The 23,397-nt window shown below is 42.6% G+C and overlaps 2 protein-coding genes across 3 annotated transcripts in view; one reads left to right on the top strand and one right to left on the bottom strand.

Moving 5' to 3' along the window:
• The first annotated feature begins 3,693 nt into the window (after positions 1-3,693).
• LOC143285800 (uncharacterized) lies at positions 3,694-13,900 on the top strand. Of its 2 annotated transcripts, none has more exons than XM_076593226.1 (5): positions 3,694-3,990; positions 6,697-6,816; positions 7,439-7,684; positions 9,637-11,179; positions 13,452-13,900. In XM_076593226.1, exons 1-5 carry the CDS (start codon positions 3,773-3,775, stop codon positions 13,764-13,766), a joined length of 2,442 nt encoding a protein of 813 aa, XP_076449341.1. In that variant the 5' UTR covers positions 3,694-3,772; the 3' UTR covers positions 13,767-13,900. The 2 variants fall into 2 exon arrangements, with proteins under 2 accessions (XP_076449341.1, XP_076449342.1); XM_076593227.1 differs by lacking the exon at positions 3,694-3,990 and adding an exon at positions 4,252-4,263.
• Positions 13,901-15,446: 1,546 nt separating this feature from the next.
• Positions 15,447-23,397, bottom strand: part of LOC143286154 (NADH dehydrogenase [ubiquinone] flavoprotein 2, mitochondrial-like) — a 10,038-nt gene continuing 2,087 nt past the window's right edge. Inside the window, exons 3-9 of the mRNA XM_076593758.1 lie at positions 22,989-23,051; positions 22,594-22,681; positions 21,236-21,335; positions 19,428-19,531; positions 18,381-18,490; positions 17,040-17,116; positions 15,447-16,268 (exon numbers count right to left, since the gene is read on the bottom strand). Coding sequence (XP_076449873.1) covers positions 16,166-16,268; positions 17,040-17,116; positions 18,381-18,490; positions 19,428-19,531; positions 21,236-21,335; positions 22,594-22,681; positions 22,989-23,051 — 645 coding nt within the window. The 3' untranslated portion in view covers positions 15,447-16,165. The remainder of the gene's footprint in view (positions 16,269-17,039; positions 17,117-18,380; positions 18,491-19,427; positions 19,532-21,235; positions 21,336-22,593; positions 22,682-22,988; positions 23,052-23,397) is intronic.

Here is a 23,397-nt window from a genome sequence, read left to right as displayed (position 1 = left end):
GAGTGTCTTGCCCAATTTACATCCCCTCTCTCTCGGCCAAGAGGGTTTTAGGACAGTCGGCGCTGGGATGGTTCCCGAAGGCCAACTAGCCCACAAGGCTGCAGCACTAGGAGCCAGTGGAATTTTGCTTCCTTGTCTGCGATTCACAGTCCTTCACAAAAGACTAAGCTTTAACCCTGACATAGCAGATATGAATTTACTGCCCAGGTGGCTGTAAAGAATATATATGGGACCTTTACCCTTTTAACATTTGACGTTTAATCATATACATTCAGAAAGCTGTGATAACCAAAGGTCTATGGCTTCATCTGGATTTGTAAGCCGACGGACAGAAGAAAACAACGTGACTGCATCAAATCCTGTGAGATAATTGTGATCATCCGTCGTCAGAACATGACACGTCTCTATCTTGTGAGGAATATGTCGGTGACAGTTTCTCTTTTCCACCATTTAACACAGACAGGGAAGCCATCATTGCAAGCGAAAATTGATTAGACTGGTAACACGAGAGGAGACGGAGTGGGTGAGAGATGGACAGAGTGAAAGAGACAAACAAGCAGGCAGACAGACATGCGGAGAGAGACGAAACATGATTTATCTGATGAATGATTGCAGTCATCTGAAACTCTCTGTCAAGCAGTAGCTCCCTATGACCTTAATGCCAGTCTCTCTCTCTGATCTCTCTCGCTCTCTTTCTCACACACACGCGCGCGCGCGCGCGCGTCGGTACAGACGGAGATTTATGAAACTTCAGTGCAAAGTGTACACACACACACACACACACACACACACACACACACACACACACACACACACACACACACACACACACACACACACACACAGCAGTGTTGTTACTAAGATCCCACAGTTAGGAAACGACTGAAGAGAAAGGTTTACAAACTGGTGCAGAAAAAGTAGACACACACACATACACAAAAACACACCACAGCGCGCACGCACGCACGCACACACACACACACACACACACACACACGTAACATAGAATGTAAATAAATAAAGAACTCTCTCTCTCTCTCTCTCTCTCTCTCACACACACACACACAGTGCATTCAAAAAAATCGATTCAGTCATATCGGAATGAGCATTGTGTATCATCCTATGACTCATGAAATGTCACCTCATCACGGAACCAAAAACACTCACCTTCAACCCACCCCCACCCCACACCCTTCCACTCTCCATTCGTCTCTCCTATCCCAAATCTCAAAAAACCCGGCATCCTCCCTCCCTCCCTCCCCCCTCCCTCTCCCCCACCACCCGAACATCATATTTCCCTCCATTTCCTGAAACTTCAGCGACTGTCGATTTCTGTTGTGTCACAGTGCATTGATACACAGTGATTGTTCTGCTTTGATTTTTTTTTTTTTTTTTTTTGGGGGGGGGGGGGGGGGGGGGGGGAGGGGGGGGGGAAGAGGGGGTCGGGAGGGGGGAGGGAGGGGGGGTGTTGTATTGCTTTGCTGTGCTTTGCTTGGCTTGGCTTGGCTTTGGTGGGTTTTTTTCCGTCTCTGTTTTGTCTCTTTTGTCTTGCTTTGTTTGGCTTTTCTTTGTTTTATTTTGTTTTGTATAGTTTTGCTTTATGTATTTATTTGTTTATTTATTCATTTTGTTTTGTATTGTATCTTCTTTTGCCTTTTTTTTTTAGCTTTGCTTTGTTTTGCATTTTATTTTGCTTTGTTTTGTTTTGTTTTATTTAAAAAATGTTGTTGTTTTTTGTCAGTGATGAACTAAGAGAGCCTCCCCCTCACCCCCCTCCCTACTTTGCTCCACTCCCTTGTTCCCCCCCCCCCCCCCGCCACTCCCCCACCCACCCACCCACACCTCCCCTCTCTCCTCTCGACCCTTGTGCCCCAAAAATAAAACAGACACCCCCCCAAAAAACAAACAAACCATAAAACCAAAAAAAAACAACACAAAAACAACAACAACAAAAAACAAAACAAAACAAACAAAAACAAAAAAAAACATAAAAAAACAAAGACGACCAAACAAAGCAAAAACAAAAAAAACAACAACAACAAAACCCCAAAACAACAACAAACAAACAAACAAAAAGAACAACCCCAAAACAACAAAAAAACAACAACAAACAAACAAACAAAAACAAAAAAACAAACAAAAAAAAACCCCACATACAACGACAACACACAAAAAAAAACCCGATTTCATAAAAAAAAAATGTACATAAAGTTCAAACAAACCTAACACAACACAAACAGCACCCATAATAACAAAGTACCACGTTATTACGTCGGGTTAATCAGAGCAAAAATGCGGACCTAAAATGACGATCAGGGTAAAATGCTTTCCAAGGATTGCTTTGTTGTTGTTGTTGTTGTTGTCATCCACAGTCTATCTAAACGTCAACGAAAGGTTTCCCAAAACAAGAACTCAAGAGACATTGGAATTATCAATTGTCATTGCCAAGAAAGGTCTTTCGACAAGTGGGCAACAACTTGAATTCATTATATATTTTAGCGTCAACAAAAAACGGCTCAACAAAACTGTTATCAATCTCTTATCCATTCGATCAATTTTAAACCGTGAAAGTAGGCACGTTATCGTAATTCAATCAAAACAACAAGCGGCGTGTCTCATTCGATGTTTTGGTGGTTCTCCACCAGGTACGTCCCTGTGATTGTAAGGGGGAGTGGCCACGTACATTGTATACATGAGTTTTGTGTTCATTGATTTTACGTCTTTTCACTTACTGTCATACTAGACGAATGTACATACATACATACATACGTGCCTTCGTGCATGCGTTTGCATCTGTGTGTGTGTGTGGGGGGGGGGGGGGGGGGTGGGGTGGGGGGGGGGGGTATGTGGAGGAGGGGGCGCGCTCGTGCATAAGTATATGCATGCGCACGTGCATGTGCCTTGTGTGTGTGTGTGTGTGTGTGTGTGTGTGTGTGTGATTGTGTGTGTGATTGTGAGTGTGTGTGTGCGCGTGCGTGTGTGTGTCTGTGTGTGTGTGTGTGTGTGTGTGTGTGTGTGTGTGTGTGTGTGTGCGTGTGTGTGTGTGTGTGTGTGTGTGTGTGTGTGTGTGTGTGTGTGTGTGCGCGCGCGCACATACACACAGACGCGGCGCAAGCGGATGCGCGCCCTTGCCGCCATTGACGGTTTATAAAGCTGGTTGCACTTTTTTTCAAAAAGCAGCAATTAATGGGATGTGACCCCACCCCTTCCCCTTATCCCCTTCCGTTCCTACCTGTCTGCCCAGCAGCAAAGCGGGGAGGATGGCGATTGGTCGGTTGGTCGTCGGTTGGCTGGTTGGTTGGTTGGTTGGTTGGAGTAAGTGGCGCGGAAAGGCCTAGACAGGAGGTGCGAGAGATGGTGCGACAGATTGAGCCGATGGATGGTCCCGATAGGAGAGACAGCAGGGCGCTTTTTAGAGAGCAGCACAGGCCCAGATAGCATCAAGGATGTTGCGCACAGGATGAGTAGGCGGATTTCACGGCTTTGTGCTTCCCCCCCCCCCCCCCCCCACACCCCCTTGTCCCCCCAGCCCCCACCCCCCTCTCTCTCTCTCCACTCTTCCGTTTTGCTCCCTCGCCTCCTCATATTCCCATCCCCCCCCCCTTCCCTCCCCTCCCCACATCCCCCGTTTCCTCTTCTCATTACACGCTTAAAACATCAACCACAGAGAGAAAACGTCACACACGCACACAACCACACACGTTTCTGCTCCAGTCGAGCTGTCTAAAAAGTAAAAAAATAAAAATAAGATAAAATAAAACAAAACAAAATAATGTCATCGTCGAACAACACCAGTACTGCTGTCAGTACCACTCAGAACAACAGCGGTGATGACAACGACTACCAATACGACTACTACAACTACTACGGCGATGACGACGAGTTTCGGGAGGAGGACTATATCTGGATCATCGGCGGCGCCATCTTGCTTCTGATCGGCACGGTGGGAAACACACTGACTCTGGCCGTGCTGTCTCGTCCCAAGATGAGGTAAGCCCTGATAGTAAAGGAATATAGATGAAATAAGAATGACAGAATGGATACAGTTAAATAAGTTATTGCTGTCTCGTCCCAAGATGAGGTAAGCCCAGACAGTAAAGGAATACAGATGAAATAAGAATGACAGAATGGATACAGTTTAATAAGTTATTGCTGTCTCGTCCCAAGATGAGGTAAGCCCTGATAGTAAAGGAATACAGATGAAATAAGAATGACAGAATGGATACAGTTAAATAGGTTATTGCTGTCTCGTCCCAAGATGAGGTAAGCCCTGATAGTAAAGGAATATAGATGAAATAAGAATGACAGAATGGATACAATGAAATAAGTTATCAAAAGATTTAAAATGAAATAAGTTATTACTGTCCTGGCCCAAGATGAGGTAAGCCCTGATAGTAAAGGAATACAGATGAAATAAGAATGACAGAATGGATACAATGAAATAAGTTATTAAAGTATAAAAATGAAATAAGTTATCGCTGTCTCGGTCCAAATGGGGTAAACCTTGATAGTAAAGGAATATATATAAAATAAAAATGCCCGAATGGGTGAAACGAAATAAGTTATCAAAAAATATAAAATAAACTAAATTATTACTGTCTTGACCCAAATGAGGTAAGCCGTTATAAAGAAGTAAATAATTGACATAGTGTCTGGGCCCACAATGAAGTACTGAAGCCGTCATCAAGGAATAAATACATGACAAAATGGATTGAATGAAATAAATTATTACTGTCTTGGCACAAAATGAGGTACTGAAGCCGTCATAAATGAACTGAAAAAAATAATGACATAATGGACCCAATGACATAACTGATCACTGTCTAGGGTCACAACAAGGTACGCCGTGATAAATAAATAGATAAATGATGCGATGGATAAAATGAAGTAAGTTATCACTGTCTTGGCACACAATGAGATACTGAAGTCGTGATCAAGGAATGAATAAATGACATGATGGATACAATGAAATAAGTTATTAAAATATGAAACGAAATAATTTATTACTGTCTAGGCCCACCAATGAAGTACTGAAGCCGTTGTCAAGGAATGAATAAATGACTAAATTGATACAACGAAATATATTTATTTATTTACTTACATACTCCATCAATATCATTCACACCAAGTACAGGCTCCCAAGGCTTAATGGGAGCGTGGGAATTATGCGAAAGTCATGTGTCAGCTTATCTATTTGTCTATTCATTCATTCATTTGTTTATTATTCATTTATCTATTTATTCATTTATTTATTTACATTATATGTTAATATTACTTACCATCAAGTGTAGGTCCTCAAGGGCTGATGAGCGCGTGGGGTTTATGCGGACATGCGTCAGCTTATTTACTTATATGTTTATTTATCTATTCATTCATTATTTGTTTATCTATGTCTTTATTTATTTATTTAAGTTAGTATGTATTTTACATTGAGATGTCGTTACGTAATCACCACATTGTGTGTGTTTTTTTGTGTTTTTTTTCTTCTTTTAAATGAACACAATACATGAACACAATAAAGGCATTATACTGACATTAAATTACACATATATTACGAAACGTAAAGTGGTAATATATCAAAATAAAGAGGCTGGTCTTTCACATTTCGCCTTCCAAAACAATGCACCAAATACAAAAACAGCAATGTGCATTCGATAAGAACACACATTTTATCGGGAAAAAAAAATCTTCAACCCTTTTCTGGCACACTTTACATATCAGTCGCTATTAATTGTCAGAACGGAGGTGGTGCATGGGAAGAGAATCAGTTCTTCTGTACTATACAAAGCATAAAAAAACCCAACTTATACATATAATATTCCACATATTTGATGCAAGAGAGAAAAGTTTGGATTCAGAACTTTGTAATAATGTGAATAAACCAGCTGGAGAGGAAAAGAGAGAGAGAGAGAGAGAGAGAGAGAGAGAGAGAGAGAGAGAGAGAGAGAGAGAGAGAGAGAGAGAGGTTTCTTTATTTATTTACATTCTATGTTACTATTGTTCACACCTAAGGTAAGCTTTCAAGGCCTGATCAACGCGTTGGGTTTGTGCAAAGGTCATGACCGGCATCAGCTGAATTCGTCGGTTTTTTTTTTCGGTTTTTTTTTTTTTCCGTCAATCAAAATTCTGTGTCAGCATTATCCGTACCTGGGGGTAGGCTCTCAAGGCATGATCAGTGCGTTGTTGGGTTTTTATGCAAAGGTCATGCATCATTTGTAGTTGTAGCTGTATTTGTATTTCTTTTTATCACAACAGATTTCTCTGTGTGAAATTCGGGCTGCTTTCCCCATTGGGAGAGCGCGTCGCTACGCTACAGCGCCACCTTTTCTTTTTTCTTTTTTTTCCTTCTTTTTAAAAAAAAACAACTTTTTCCTGCGTGCAGTTTTATTTGTTTTTCCCATCCAAGTGGGTTATTCTACAGAATTTTGCCAGGAACAACCCCTTTGTTGCCGTGGGTTCTTTTACGTGCGCTAAGTGCATGCTGCACACGGGACCTCGGTTTATCGTCTCATCCGAATGCACCTACACCCAACTTCCTTCCGTGTTTTTTTTTTGTTTAAATTTTTTTTTTTTTTTTAAACAGATGATGTGTTCTAACGTGGGCTATACGGATATAAGTCTGTACACCTTGATACACACACCTCCTAGAGCAATAGAAACAGAACCAGAAACCTGTGGAGTGGGCCCGGTGTGCAGGAAGAGCAACGTGTCCGTGTACCTGATGGTGGTGGCCGTGGCTGACCTGCTGGCTCTCTACACCGGACTGCTCCGGCACGTGATACTCGCTGCCACTGGAACCGACGTCCGAGAGTACAGGTCAGGGCATGGCGATGTGTGTGTGTGTGTGTGTGTGGGGGGGGTGGGGGGGTGGGGGGGGGGGGGGTGAGGGGTGAGGGTGGGGGTAGGGCGTGTGTGTGAAGTGTGTGTGTGTGTGTGTGTGTGTGTGTGTGTGTGTGTGTGTGTGTGTGTGTGTGTGTGTACTGCGAAGTTAGAAAATCATCAAAAGAAAACATCGGCCTGGTCAATTGATTGAATTATTATTCTAGAATTTGGACGGTGTGTGGGTGGGGGGTGGGGGGTGGGGTGTGGGTGGGGTTGGGGTGTTGGAGGGGTGGGGTGTGTGTGTGTGTGGGGGGGGGGTGTAGATGGGTGTGTTTTCTGTGAAGCCAGAAAATCACCAGAAGAAAACATCGGCCTGATTAATTCATTGAAATACCATTCTAGAATTTGGACGGTGTGTGTGTGTGTGTGTGTGTGTGTGTGTGTGTGCGCGCGCGCGCATCTGTGTGTGTATGTAGTGTGTGTGTTCGTGCGCGTGTCCGTGCGTGTATAATTATGTATGTGCGTGCGCCGAGTGTGCGCGCGCGTGTGTGTGTGCACGCGCGCGTGCTTGCGTGCATGCGTGTATATACGTGTCTTTCTGTGTCTCTGTACACAGCGAAGCGGCGTGCAAGACGCACACCACGGTGGTCTATTTCGCCCTAGATCTGTCCGCCTGGCTGCTGGCCGCGCTCTCTGTGGAGCGGTGCGCGTCGGTGCGGTGGCCGCACCGCGTCAAGCATCACTGTTCGCGCAGGACGTCAGGCGGCGTCATCACGGGCCTCGCGCTCTTCCTCTTCGCCGTCAACGCCCACTTCTTCTTCCTGGTGGGTGACGTCACCGTCACCCTGGACGACCAGACCCGGTAGGTGGTAGGTGTATGGTACATCCATACATCATACACACTGAGAAACTGACGCGCGGGTGCGCGCGTGCAAGCCCCCTTCCTCTCCCCCGCCCCCCCCCACCTGCACCGACAGATGAATGTACACACACACACACACACACACACACACACACAGACACACACACACACAGACACAGACACACACACACACACACACATCCAGCCAGCCAGACATATGCACACACACACACACACACACAGAGACAAAGAGACACAGACGCAGAGACAGACACACGCAGACACACAGAGACAGACAGACAGACAGACAGACAGACAGACACACACACACACACACACACACACACACACACTACGGAGAAAGAGAGAAAACATTGTGGAAAGTATCTTGTTTTACTTTGTTGAACCCCGTCATAATTTTCTTAACAGGTCTGTCACATCAACACATTTTCGTCCTTTGTCGCCCCCACCGCAGGAAAGAAAGAGGATATCTAGTTATAGATTCATTTGGTGTTTTGTATCGTATATCAGAACTACAAGATGACGGAACGAATATTGTGCGTGACTGGGCAATAGTTGGGTAACGTCGAAGTTTAACCATTTTCGGTGAGTCCCGCCCACTATGTTAATTTCTCGTGGGAAACAATAAAGTTCACTTGACTAGGACCCAAGAGAGGAAGGACAAAGAACACCTGGCGCAGAAACAATTGGACAACTCAAGACCCTGTGGGTACCATTCACAGACTGGCCCCCAAATAGACAAGAGTGGTGGTTCTTTGATGTTGCCCAATAGTGGGGGGAGGGGGGGGGGGGGATAACGGCCATAGGTAAGTAAGTAAGTAAGTAAGAAAGAAAGTAAGTAAGTAAGTGACTTGGCTTGTCTTTTGTTTTCAGGCGGATCCTATACGTTCTTGACTTTGTGTTTTGTCTGCTGTGTTTTTAGGCAGATCCTGTGCGTTCTTGACTTTGTGTTTTGTCTGCTGTGTTTTTAGGCAGATCCTGTGCGTTCTTGACTTTGTGTTTTGTCTGCTGTGTTTTTAGGCAGATCCTGTGCGTTCTTGACTTATCCTTTGCCTTCAGTTTTCAGGCTGATCCGATGCGTTATTGACTCAAGGCCTGACTATACGCGTTGGGTTACGCTGCTGGTCAGGCATCCGCTTGCTTGGCAGATGTGGTGTAGCGTATAATGACGCCTCCTTGAGCTACTGATACTGGTACTGGTTATTGACTTGTCCTTTGTATGCTGCGTTTCAGGCTGATCCTATGCGTTCTTGACTTGTCCTTTGTATGCTGCTTTTAAAGCTGATCTGACACGGTCTTGACTTGTGTTTTGTCTGCAGTTTTCAGGTTTATTCGCAGCCGCGTTCACTTATCTTTGTTTGTTGTTTTCGGGTTTATTGGATGTGTCGTTCACTTGTCTTTGTTTGTTGTTTTCGGGTTTATTGGATGTGTCGTTCACTTATCTTTGTTTGTTGTTTTCGGGTTTATTGGATGTGTCGTTCACTTGTCTTTTGTCTGCGATATATCAGGCTGATCCGGTGCGTTCTTGACTTGTTCTTTGTATGAAGTATTTTCAGGCTGATCGTATGTGTTCTTGTTTTGTGCTTTGTTTGTTGTGATTTCAGGCTCATCCCATACGTTACTGACGTCTTTTGTGTGCAGTTTTCAGGCTGATCCGATGATGCGTTCTTGGTTTGTCTTTTGTCTGATGTATTTTCAGGCTAATTGGATGCGTTCTTGTCTGGTCTTTTTTCTGATGTATTATCAGGCTGGCTGGATGAGTTCTTGTTTTGTCTTTTGTTCGTTGTGTTTTCAGGCTGATCTGGTGCGTTCTTGTTTTGTGTTTTGTTTGTTGTGTTTTCAGGCTCATCACGTACGTCTTGTCTTTTGCCTGCTGTTTTCAGGTTTATTCGATGTGACATTAACTTGTCTTTTGTCTGCTGTGTTTTCAGGCTGATCCGATGCGTGCCTCTGACAGAGGAGGGCTACAACTTCGTGGCCATCGTGTGGCCCTGGCTGGACCTCAGCCTCTTCGCGCTGCTGCCACTCACCGTGCACGTGGTGTGCAACTCCATCATCGTCAGGAGCGTGCTGACCAGCCTGAGGAAGGCCCGTAGAACGCGGGGCAGCAGAGTGGCGGTGCAGGCAGAGGAGAAAGGGACAGTCAGACAGCCTGGCAAGACGCCCGGAGAACGACGAACAGCGAGCGTTGACGTCACAGCACAGCGGCACCGTCCACGTTGTGTCAATGACGTCAGCTCTTCCCTCCATCCGGTTAAAATCAGTAAGAATGTACCAACGATGAGCAACAAATCCGAGGACTTAAATGAGACCGAACAGAGCGTGTCGACTGTCTCGGACACTTTTCTTTCAGCTGGTTTCGTCCTTGACGCCTCAGAAAGCCATGACGCCGCGGCGATACATGAGGTCAGCAGAGACTTGCCTCAGTGTTTCGCTGTCTCCCTCAGCGGCTGTGAGAATGATGAGGATGGTCGTGAAAATGCGGTCTGCGACAGAAAGACGTCTCCTGCTTCCAGGACGAGGCATCAGAGTCAAGTCACACCCACCAGCAATGACGGGAATAATGAAGCAGTGCATACAGGTGACACTAATTCAAACTGTAACGAGGATAACTGTTCTCACGAGAGCGATTCTGCTCAAGGTAGTTCTCACAGTGCTATACCAGCCGCAGACGGCAGTCCTGTTACTGACTCGGTGGCAGATGCACGCTTACCATCTGCTAAGCAAACCTGTCAGATAAAACCAGTTGAGACTACGCTCGCGTCAGAGTCATCAGGCCGAGTTATGTCCACAGACACCACGAAACTTGTAACCACAGCTCATGATAAAAAGATGTTTCCAAGCAGCACGACAATGACACAAGACAGGAGGCCTACAAACACCACAGAACCTAAAGCCTTGGTCGAAGAATCCAGTGTGACGATTAAAAATCGAGCAAACAGTAATTCAGACAAGAAAAACGATCCAGAACTGATACTAAGTGTACCATCAGGAGACGACATCGCTCCTTCAGCAAGCAAGGAGCACTGCAGTTTGACCCTCAGCAGCCAGGTCTCCGTTCCCAACCCACCTCAACAGCACACAGCCCCGAGGGGGAGATCCATACAGGAATGGAAAAGAAACCAACCCTCAGGATCAAGGAAAGCATCACCCCAGACCTCCAGGAACCAAGAATCAGGATCGAGATCCTCATCAGTGATCTGGACAGACGGAGAATCAGGGTCAAGGTCACAGTCAGCGCCCAGGCTGTCGTTTGAGAGTGGAGGAAGACGTCCGACATCCGCGTCGTGGTCCACGAGGAGATCCAGAACCCGAGGGTCAGGGCAGCAGAGCGAGGAGGAGCGAGTGTCCTCCATGACGTGGATGCTGGTGACGGTCAGCACCGTCTTCTGCCTCACCACTTTCCCCCTCAGCCTCTACACCCTCATCAACTGGATTCTGGTGGACAACGGCTACAACCACCCCCACACTCAGGTAGGGTTAGCGTCGTTGTGATCAAAATCATCATCATCATCATCGTCGACATCAAGATCATCAACGACAATATCGCCGTCATCATCATCGTCATCATCATCATCATCATCACCATCGTCAACAAGAATATCGCCATTGCATTGATCATCATCAACATCATCATCGTCGTCGTCGTCAACAAGAACATTGTCATCGTATTCATCATCATTAACATTATCGTCGATGTCATCATAATCGTCGTCAACAAGAAGAAGAAGAAGATCATTATAGTCATCATCAATAACATCATCGCCGTCATCATCATCATTGTTGTCGTCGTCACATTATTGTCATCATCATAGTTACCATGAACACCACTGTCTGTGAATCTTCTGATACACACTGGTCACTGATATTATACACAGCGTGTGACGTGCAGATAATGGGCAGCGCTGATTATTCTGTTGCAGATTGTGATGTCATTATGAAGTGCTGGTGATGTGGAAAGTACTGAATATTCTGATGCAACTAGTGATGTTATTATTGTGTGCAGGTGATGTGGGAAGTAATGAAAATAATTGTGATGCAGACAGTGATGTCATTATGACGTGCCCGACTATGACCATCAGAACAGCAGAGAAGGCAGCTGCTGTCCCGACTATTTGGGCTAGAATTTGATTATAGTGGAGAGTGTCTTGCCCAAGTTACATCCCCACTCCCTCGGCCAAGGGGTTTTTAAGACGGTCGGCGTTGGGATTGTTCCCAAAGGCCAACTTGCCCCCAAGGCTGCAGCACTATGAGCCAGTGCAATCTTGCCTCCTAGTTTGAAAGTCATATTCCTTCACTAAAGACTAAGCTGTAAATGATTTCCCATTGGAATGGAGAAACCATTGATAATACAGCTCTCACTTCGCTGTTGGCCCAACTGTAAACTAATGTCAATCTGTTATATAAGCTGAGTGTTGGGCACCCACAGCAGCACTGAATATTGTGATGCAAATAGTGATGTCATTTTGACGTGCAGGTGACTTGAACAGAACTGAATGAATTATTTTGATGTAGATAGTGATGTCATTATGACATGTTAGTGACGTAAGCAGCGCCAATGCTTGTGATGCAGATAGTGATGTCATTATGACTTGCATGTGACTTGAGAAGCGCGATGTGTACGACAGTCCTGTCTTGGTTTCTCTTCTATTTTTTTTTTCTTTTCTTTTTTCTTATTTCTCTCTGTGTGTGTGTGTGTGTGTGTGTGTGTGTGTGTGTGTGTGTGTGTGATAATAATGATAATAATAACAATAACAACAATGGTTTACACACACACACACACTGCTACAGTACTAAGCTGGTTGAGTGGATTGATAGAACATACTGTGTCCGCTTGTGTGTGTGTGTGTGTGTGTGTGTGTGCGTGTGCATTATTTTCTTCTCTTCCTCCAAGTGTATGTCTTAACCAAAACAGTTGGCAAGGCCATTGTAGATGATTGTGAACACAATGCCAAATGTTATTCATATCAATTACATGAAATATCTAAGATTTTCACGGGGTGTCCCGAAGAAAAAGTCATGTCATTTCTTGTCTTGTCTTGTTCATTTCTGTCGCTTACATCACATTTATTTTTGTTAGTTTATGTTGCATTCTCCCTTCGGGCTTCTTTCTTCTTCTGGACTTTTAATTAGGGAGGCGTCGTGGCAGTGATCACCAGCGATCAAGGTTTGAAGCCCCGTTTTGATATGGTGCTGTGTCCTTTGGCTAAGTCACTTTACTCCGATTTTCCTAATAACTCCACCCTGACGTGAATAGGAACTAACGTTAAAATGGTGGAAGAAGATAGTGGAGAAGACTGAGACCTGCGTTCCTTTGCCGAGCCCAAGATGAAATGGATTTTGAATCCACTTCCCCAATGGCCGTAAAATTAGCTACACGACCTTATCCCCCATCTCTCTCTCTCTCTCTCTATATATATATATATTGTATTCAAAACAACTGTCTAAAAGTTGAATCTCGTCTTTTGAACTCTTCAAGGTAGCACACAGTCTTTGCTCTTTCGGTGTATTTAGATGTCTGTCTTGTTCAATCTGTAAGTCATGGGCGCTGATTCGTAACAAAGTCATTGACGTCACAAAGTCCTTTGACATCAAACTCCTTGCAGTCAGACGGGACGGGACGGGACAGGACGGGATGAGGCGGCAGAAACAATACATGTGTGTGTGTGTGTTTGTGTGTGTGTGTGTGTGTGTGTACGACTCTGTGTGTCATTTTGAACCACAGTATGATGATGATAATGTGCAGGTGACGTGGGCGCTGCTGAACATTCTGATGTACACCAACAACGCCATCAACTTCCTCCTCTACTCCCTGTCTGGGTCCAGGTTCCGCCAAGAGATGAGGACCATGTGGCGCAGCTGCTGCCGCCACTGCTGCCGTTCTCTTGCAGCCCCTGTGCCCAACCGCCGGCGCTGGCACCAGCCGTTGACCCTCACCTCCTCCTCCATCTCCTCCTCGTACTCCATGACGTCATCGGCGACCGTGACCTCGGGGGAAAGTGTGCTGGGCAGACGGTGGTCGGCGTCCACACATATGACGTCATCAGCTTCCCGGGAGTGACAGTGCAGGAAGGACAGGACAGGACGGGGAGGGTTGGTGATGCATGCTGTTCTCTGCGGTCATGCTTCTTTCAGTCAGACGGGACAGGATGGGACGACGGGACGGCAGAAGCAATACAACTGTCCTCTGATGTCACTCTCCTTGCAGTTACAGTTACGGACAGGACATGGAGCCTTCGTGATACAGCTGTCTTCTGACGTCATGTTCCTTGGAGTAACGGGACGGTACGGCAGCAGCAATACAACTGTCCTCTGATGTCATTCTCCTTGCAGTGAAAAGACGGACAGGACAGGGAGCTGTTGGTGATGCACGTCCTTTGACGTCATGCTCCTTGCAGTTAGAGGGACGGACAGGACAGGAAGGGCTGGTGACACAGCTCAGTGTCCTCTGACGTCATTCTCCTTGCAGTCAGACGGGGCAGGAGTTGCGGCAATGCAGCTGTCCTCTGAAGTCATTCTCAGTGCAGCACTTGCACTTGTGATCATCAGTGCTTTGATGTCGCGCTGTGAACAGTCAGCCGCCCATTGTACTATACCTATCTACCAGCCTCACCTCCTCACCTGAGTGTGCGTGTCCTGTTGACAGTTGCCATGCTTTTTAAAATCTTTATTTTATTTTATACATTTTGTTGCCACCATTGTTACTTCTGCAATTTATCATTTGTCACTTTCTTCTGCCTTCCTACCTCCCTTCCATCTCTTTCTCTCTCAAATTTCGTTTACAACCCGACTTCTGATTCAGGGAGAAACTGGCAAACATTGTCCACCCACATGTGGGATGCACTTGTGTGCAATCCCTTGCTTGCTCTGTGCGTGTGAATATTCATGACAAATGTGTGTATAGGCAAGTGAATGCATGCATGCACGTGTGTTGAGTACAAATAAGTTCACTGAACACAGATTAGGAAATAAGATATTTGCTTTCCATTTGTCTTTCATTTTTATTCTACTCATATATATCTGTTATTCTAATTTCTGTCAGCATTTGGTAGGCTCTCAAGGCCTCACCTGCATGTTGAGTGTGTGTGCAATCCAGACATCTGCTATTCCCTCCTTATATATTTATATATGTATATATATAGAAAAGCAATAGTATATGTGGACGAATCTGCATACTTTGACCTCCTGAAACTAAATTCCAAACTGAAACCAAAGTTACCAGTTCCCCGTGGAGGGATAGTTAAAAATTGGCCTGGTTGTTGAAGTGAATGGAGGATGGAGTAAGGAAGGTGGAGGTAATAAATATAATTCAGATGACAAAAGCGATGGGACAAACAAACAAAAAACAACAACAAAGCAACAGAACACACACAAACCCTCCTTCCTTTTCTTTCCTCTACAAGTATCAGTCACACAGAAGCTTTAACAAAAATGCTGGGAAGGTGTTTGTTTGACAGATAAAAATCAATTAACAAATTTTATAGCTACATAAAAAAGAAGTCAATAATCAGCATTTCAAGATTTCGAATAAAACTTTTGACAATAATAATTGCAAGTTTGTGTTCTTGTCTGTTTGTAATTTTACATGACATAATTCAACCCAAACTGCAAACAGATGGAAAGTTTATCATAATCTACCTACCACACCAAAAACTGAGAAAAAAATATTTAAGAGAGAGAGAGAGAGAGAGGGAGAGAGAAGAAATTAAACAATAAAAGATGCAAAATTTCAAACATGTCCTTCCTTTCAAACATCTCTTTATTTACAGGTAAATTTCAAATCAATGCAATCCCTTGGAAGTGAGTTTGGTAACAAACCATTTTTCACATGTGACTACATTTCACACTTTCCTGCTCTTCAGGTTACTTTCAGGTTTTGTACATGCAGAGAAAACTAAACTACTTTTTGCTTTATGTCGTGTTACTTGCTAGCTGGTTTACTTTTATGATGTGATGAATGTTAAACTCTTGATGTAGCACTAGGGACCACTTTGTCATGACTGCTATTCCAGCCATGCGCTGCCAGTCATATTCTAAAACTTGATCATATGTGCCTGCAATGTAGATGCCAAAAATAACCTACACCCACCTCTGCCACCCCCCCAAAAACAAACAAACAAAATCCAACACAATAAACCAACATAAAAAATCTTCAGTATGTCTTCTTTAAAAAATAAGCAACAAGAACAACAAAAAAGAAATTCTGTTCATATTAGCCACCCAACATTTCAAGGCTTTTCTTTTCAGGTCTGCCCTCAGTAAAACCATAAGTTATCCAATGCCAGAAAAAAGTTCATACTGCTTGCAAACCAAGTTTTCACACACACCCTGGCGTAGAAAGCGAAACATACTACCACTTGACAGCCTGGTCTGATTTGTCACTCAAACTTTTATTCACTATTAAAAAAAGAAGAAGAAAAAAATCAAAAAGAAATCCAACTTATTTATTTAGTGTGTACTCTATAGATCTGGTCGGCAGCCGAACCCAGGTCCAGTTGGGTTTCCAGTGAGAGAGGTCAGTCCTGTCTTGGGCTCACAGGCAAACCGTTTGTTCTGGCCGCTCCTGCAACAGGGTCAGCAAAGACAACTTTGAATTCAAACTTATCAAAGATAACTGTTTCATTCAATTCAAGCTGACCAGGTTACTCTCAACTTTGTTCTCATTTATGCACAGAAATAAATTTCTAAGAAAAAGCATTGTATGACAGAGATTGAAAACACAAAACAAAACTTTTTGTTCTCCAAAATGTATCCAAATATACTAGACACCCCTGTATGATAGTAGGCCTGGTGGCTTAGTGGTAATGAGACCGTACTGGAAGCGAGTGTGCATGGGATCAAGTCCCACACAGACTGGGATCCTTTTTCACCAACCCCTCACCCCCCTCCACTAGACCTTACTGGAGCTAGTCTTTTGGATGAAAACTGTAGAAAAAACCCACTCTGATAGGAAAACAAGTACATATGCAGAAGGGAAAAAAGAAAAGGGGGTGGTACTGCATTGTGACAATGAGCGAGCTCTACCCAAGGAAGACAGCAGCCCTTATTTAACACATAGACGTCCACTGTCACACAAAGCAACAGAATACGATACAATACACCATCTTCTTCTTCTTCTTCGTTTGTGGGCTGCAATTCCCATGTTCACTCGTATGTTCATGCGTGGGCTTTTACGTGCATGACCGTTTTTACCCCGCCATGTAGCCAGCCATACTCTGTTTTCAGGGGTCAATACACTATAACACATGCAGTAGTAATGTCAATACAACATAACACACACAGTGGTGATGCCATCACAATGTCAGTTAATGTGATGACGACAGCTGCTACTCACTGCGGTCCAGGCTTGGGCTTCTTGCCAGCCTTCAGGTTATCCAGGATGCGGTCAATGTCCCTCACAGTCAGGTCCTCCTGCATCGACACCACATGACACAACAATTTATTCCTTCGTTTGTCATCATTGACAGATCTTTGCAACAGGAGGAGTTTGTAATATACTCCATGTTTGGTGATACATATACTTACCATGTCAAACTGATGTAAACTAGGCCTATTGGTTTGCTCTGCTTGGCCAAATTTCGCGTGGCTAACAGTGAAAAGACGACCCATCTTGCCCGGTCCACTCTTAGCCAATCAAACGCCTCTAAAAGCAGGTATCTTTTTTTTCTCCTTCATTTGTCATCAATGATAGATCCTTGCAACAGACCTTCTATAAATATATTCATTTATTTTGTTTTACATTTTGTACCCTGTCAGTTTAGTTGCACATTTGTGTGGACCAGAAAGTTGAATGCACTGTCAACTTCACCTGAAAAACTTCATCCAAAACATGCTCAATCCCCTAGAAAACCATGATGAAAATAATAAAGAGGCTGAAGCTAACAAGCTAACTAAAAGCTCAGAGTGAGAATACAAGTGACTAAGAAAACAAAACTGAATGTGCCCAATGCAGTATGGAAATACAACAATTATGTACTTTGTCCAAGGGAAGTAACTGGGTGTCAAATTAGTACTTGGAGAATGGCTTGATTTGTTCACTGGATTGTTAAATCTGTTTGATTAGAGATCCCAGCATTAAAGGGCACAATTTAATTTCTTCATTGGGTATAAATCAGACAAGTGAAGTTGTGATAGTGCACAGGCACATGTGTGTGTGTGTGTGTGTGTGTGTGTGTGTGTGTGTGTAAGCATTCGTGAGGTGCATGCGCACATGTATGTCTGTGTGTGTGGACATCTTTGGTTGTGTCAAAATCTATCCATGTATGGATAAGAATGTGAATAGATGGATGGATGTGTGTGTGTGCGTGTGTGTGTGTGTGTGTGTGTGTGTGCGTGTGCATGTTTGTGTGTAAAGGCATGTGTGAAATGGCAGAATCAGATTAAAAAAAAAAAAAAAATTCAACAAAAAACAAAACTTTACATCACTCTGCACTGATGAAATACACACATCTTCCACAGATGTCTCAATGAATAAAAGAACCAACAAAAACGGATAAGAAGGCAGTAGATGCCTGACCCCGTGCATAGACCCATCACTCTGATCAGGCATTGAGCAAGTAAAAAGTTTTCAGTTTCAGATTTGAGATGGTGTCAAAGCGTGCGGACTGATCCATATATGCTACACATTTTCTGTTTGAAAAAAAAAAGAAAAAAAAAAAGGGAGGACGTATCTCACATAATAGTCGTCGTTGATTTGCACCATAGGTGCGTTGACACATGCCCCCAGGCACTCCACCTCCATCAATGTGAACTTGCCGTCCTTGGTGGTCTCTCCACAGTCGATACCTGGAGGACATTTCACATCGTTGCTAACAGACCAGCTAACTGCACAGGGCCATATCAGCACTGCCCAACTAAACAAAAAAATCCAAACGCACGCCACGTTGCTTTTACCCCTTATGTCATGTACTCTATTTTTTCTTTTTAATCAAATTCATCATTTTAATTTTATCAACCTAATTTGATGGTCATTTTCTAAAAGGGATTGTATTTTACATGTTCAATGTTACCTGTGCTTGAGCCAAAAGACACATTTGTGTGAGTTTAAAAACAATTAAGTTGTGTCTTACCTTGTATCTTATCATTTTTAATCTCTTGAACATAAATCATGTGCTTCCTTTCTATAAGGATGTAAAATTCAACAGTGATTGCTCTTAAGTTTGCTGTGTTTTTGTTGTTGTTTTTTTAGTTAAAAAAAACACAACAAAAACAAAACAAAAAAACCACCAAAAAACTTTGCTTTTGTCAACATGAGCTGGAGTGTATGAAATATGAAATGCTGAAATCTTGGATCAAGAGAATATACTAATTTCTATGATTTGTAATTTGTACTTTTAATGATATTGGTGATTGTACTTTTATGACTCTCTTAATTACTACATATTGTGCTTTTATGACTCCTTTAATCAATGCACTCATGGCACTGTACAGACTCAAAACAAAAAACAATGGTCATTTTAAAAAGAACAACAACAACAAACAAAACAAAACAAAAAGAACAAGAGACAACAGCTGCATTTATTTACAACAATCCCAAAAGTTTCCTTCGCTGCATTATCAGCATTATTAGAATTTTTAAAATAAGCTTCTCTCATACTGGAGTCACATCATCATCAACAAAAACTCGTTTGGAAGCAATCCTTCATGCACACAATCCAGTACAGCACCAACAAAACAAAACAAAAAAACCCAAACAAACCGACAGCGCACATTAGTGACTCACCCAGATTTTTCTTGATGGCGTCTAAGATGACATCAGAGCCGACCCCACCCAGCATGCAAGGTGTTGTGGTGCAGATCTGAACAAAGTACTTGCCCACGGGCTCTCTGTAGCACAGAGCAGAGCATATCACTACAACTAAAACAACTGAAATCCTTCAAGCACACAATCCAAATCCATCAAGCACACATACAGATACATGCTTACATCATATACATGCTTGTAATTGTATGCATACCATGCAAACACACACACTCACAAATTTATTCAATTGCATTCGTCATCAGTAAACTGACTGCAAGCTTGTCATCACTGGTGGAAGTTCACTAAGTTGAAGTCTGAAGTTGATACTGTTCAAATTAAAAAAAAAAGAAAAAAAAAAAAGAAGAATGAACAGGAAAGCCAACTGACCAACAGCTACGGAAAACATCATTTCTCACATAGTTCTGGATAATGATTATACACACAAGGGAAACAGAACTGGCAAGAATAGCAGAAGAAAAATAAAAATCTAAAGGGAAGACATATCAAGTATGCCCTTTAGCTAAATCTGTGCTAGTGAATACATATTGAGTGCATCATGTTTTAGCATTCTACCCATGTTATGTAAGTGCCTGTCTTGCATTGACACATGATTTTCTCTTGCCTTTTGAAAAGGGTGTTGGTACATATTAATCAATCAACTATCCATTAACTCTTTCCGGATGAAGGAATGCTCACGCATTCCTACACAAAACGTATTCGGTTTCGGACGAAGGAATGGAATAGCATTCTCCGAAAGTAAAATTCCATCATGCGCTGTACACGTGATTTTGTGATTAGCCAAGCAGAGTGCGCTATTCTGGGTCACTCCACAATCGAACAGTATGACTGGTTAGTCTGGGATGTGTGGCCTGTCTCGTACACACGCTGACAAAGTCACTGACCGGTTGTCTGCTCGCGTGCCAGCCTGTTAGCAAAGCGGCCTCTTCTCAGAATGTTGTGAAGCGAACAAGGCAGTGACGGCAATGTTTTAGGGTTGCCGAAGTACTTGAAATGCTACAAACTGAAGGGTCGGACATTGAAGAGGTGGATGATGACGAAGAAGAAAGCAAATTTAATACAGAAAGCGAGCATGGGTATGGTGATTCGGGGTGAAAAATTGGCAGTATTTTCTACATATGGCAAAACTGTAAAAATAAGATGAGAAATTTGATTTTTTTTTTTTATATGTAATAGCTCAACACGTAATAAACCAGTTTTGAAAGTTTCATTTTCTTACACAGTATTTTGTATTTTTTGTAATTTTTTTCCAAACCCTTACAAATGGGCCGTCTGTGGGGAAAAGCAAGGGAGAAAACTTGTCGTCCCGAGTGAGTTAAATGCTGTCATATGAACAAAGCCAAGAACCAAGACCTTTTTTTTCATTTTCCTTCTCACTGAAAGTAATAAATAATTAAAAACAGACAAATACATACATAAAAGAGAAGAGAGGTAATATACTAAAAGAACCAAGATCTTTTTTTCATTTTCCTTCTCACTGAGAGTAATAAGTAATTAAAAACAAACAAATAAATACATAAACGAGAAGAGAGGTAATATACTAAAGGATGTCACTAGCTGAACCTACTTTCAGTTTCTCCAGATAAGAGCCTAAAGAAGGGTGGTAATTTTTACGGGACAGGAGCCAAACCACTGCTGGAGTCTGCACCAGTAGGGCAAGTCTTAGTATTTGTATTAAATATTACTAAATGAATGAATAAATAATTTAAATAAGAGTTTTAATAAATAAAAAAATAAAGAGACATACACATAAACAAAACCCAGCTGACCTGTTGAACATGGTGTAGAAGGTGGCCACCTCATACACCCGCATGCGGTGCATGCTCAGCATGTCTGCCACAGCATGCATGGCGCTGATTGGCAGCCAGCCTGCAACACACTCACACATACATCATCACAGACCTATGAAATAATGGGCCAGCCAACAAACAAATGTTAACAGAATATATGCAGAGAAGACTGATTCACATATCAAACAATAGGAGCGAGTAACATGACCTATGGAATGCCTGTAATATGCATGGACTCAATGCAGTGGTCAGGCCATGATAGTCTACCAAATGCTGAAGAAACAAACCCCAGACAAATATTGAACTAAAATGAAATAAAATCAATAAACCAAGCAAATAAGTAAATAAATCAAAACTGAAGCACACACACACAAATAAAGCCCTACATTCTTAAAAAATTCATAAATTTTTCCATGGCTACAGAAGCAACATGAGGCTTTTAAAATCAAAACGAAACATAGCTTTAAAAAAAAAAGAAAAAAAAAGAGAGAGAGAAAAAAAAAAAAGACTTTCTTTGACTGTACAAACAATAAATGCAGTCTTGACTTTTTAAAGATCCCATAACCTTTTACTGCCATAGAGGTAGTCAATTCATTTTGTCCCCTGTGTCTAGTGCTCAGAATAGGAAGGCAGGGCTTAGTCGACTCGTTCTGCCATTTTAACATTCTACAACAGAAGTCAAGTACCCATTCACGCCTGGGCGGTGTGAGGAAAATCAGAGTAATGTGCCTTTCCAAAGGACATACACCATGACGCCTAAGGATAGGCTTCTTACTCTGATCACTGGTGAACACTGGATCAGAAGTCTAATGCCTGACTGATTCTGTTATGGTGCCTCCAAAACTGTTTTGAGATGTATCCTAAAAATTAACTGCAATTGTGGGTCAGCAGAAGCAACACTCAAATGATGGGACGTAGCCATGACTATTCCTCCTGATCCTACTCACCCAATGAATGAAATGCATAACAACCAGCTTGACATGGACAAGACTGAAAGTAATGAACACAGCAATAGAAAATTCAATGTACTATAATGAGAGGGATAGAGGGAGAGAAGGAGGTAGGAAGAGAGAAATGACATCTAAAGAAACAGGACCAATAAAAAAAGAAAGAAAATAAAGATGACAGAGACCAGAGTATTATCTGTATATCATACACAAAGACTGCGCTATTCACAGACCAACAGACTGACAGCCACTTAAGAACCTGTTCACAAAACCATTCACAGCTAATGAAAACGGAAAATATTGTAATTCAACAAGAGCCACTAAGTGACAAGTGTCCATACATCCTTGCAGACCAGAAAACAAAGGATGAACGTTCAACCACCTCCTCACCATGCTGTCTCTGTGCCAGGTCCAGGATAGGAATCACAGCAGCTGCCTGGTGTCCTTCAGGATAGTTTTTGATAATTACCTCGCATCGCTGAAACAGTCATGGTCTAGGTTTAAAACTACTACTACTACTACTACTGCTAATACTGGGTATTTATAATACTTCCATAGGACATGGGCCCTGAGCACTAACAAGGAAAAAATGGTTTATTACAGAAGACACCCTTATACTTTAAAGGATACACAGAAAAAAAAGGGAACAAAAAAGAAACAACAACAAAAATAATGTTGACAAGAATTATAAGTGGAAAGGTAAAGCAGTAGGTAAAGGTAGAGAAGTGGAAAGGTAAATCTAAATAATCTTGACAAGTATTCCAATTCTTAACTCCGTTTCTTACCTTCAAATTTTCAGGTGTAAATTGAAAAGGTGTATCAGGGTTGTTTGCTGGTGTGTCCCTGTGCTGAAAAAGCAGTCATGCAGAATGCAAAAAATAAGGGTATTGGCAAAAGTCTTCTGAAGCATTAGAGTAGACAACCATATACACACACACAGACACACACAGAGCCACACACATAAACAGTGAACACACTCATACACATGCACATTTGACCCAGGTAAGAAACAAACAAACAAATAAAATGTTTTTAATCAGAATCATTAAACGATTAACAAAATCAAAGCAAGTACAAAGCAATAACTTGGTATTATATCAAACATGTTGTGCTGGTGATTTCAGTTTTGGTGTGTGACTTCTGGCAGACTTAAAATTCCTGATTCCAGTACTAACAAGGGTTTAAAAAAAAAAA

Source organism: Babylonia areolata, chromosome 9 (assembly GCF_041734735.1).
Source record: "Babylonia areolata isolate BAREFJ2019XMU chromosome 9, ASM4173473v1, whole genome shotgun sequence".
Lineage (NCBI taxonomy): Eukaryota > Metazoa > Mollusca > Gastropoda > Neogastropoda > Buccinidae > Babylonia > Babylonia areolata.
This window is presented reverse-complemented; position numbering and strand designations above follow the sequence as displayed.

Coding starts and splice junctions, on each gene's coding strand:
- LOC143285800 (XM_076593226.1), top strand. CDS start 3,773: ATGTCATCGTCGAACAACACCAGTACTGCTGTCAGTACCACTCAGAAC. Junction 7,685..9,636: donor ACCCTGGACGACCAGACCCG/GTAGGTGGTAGG, acceptor CTGTGTTTTCAG/GCTGATCCGATGCGTGCCTC. Junction 11,180..13,451: donor ACAACCACCCCCACACTCAG/GTAGGGTTAGCG, acceptor GATAATGTGCAG/GTGACGTGGGCGCTGCTGAA.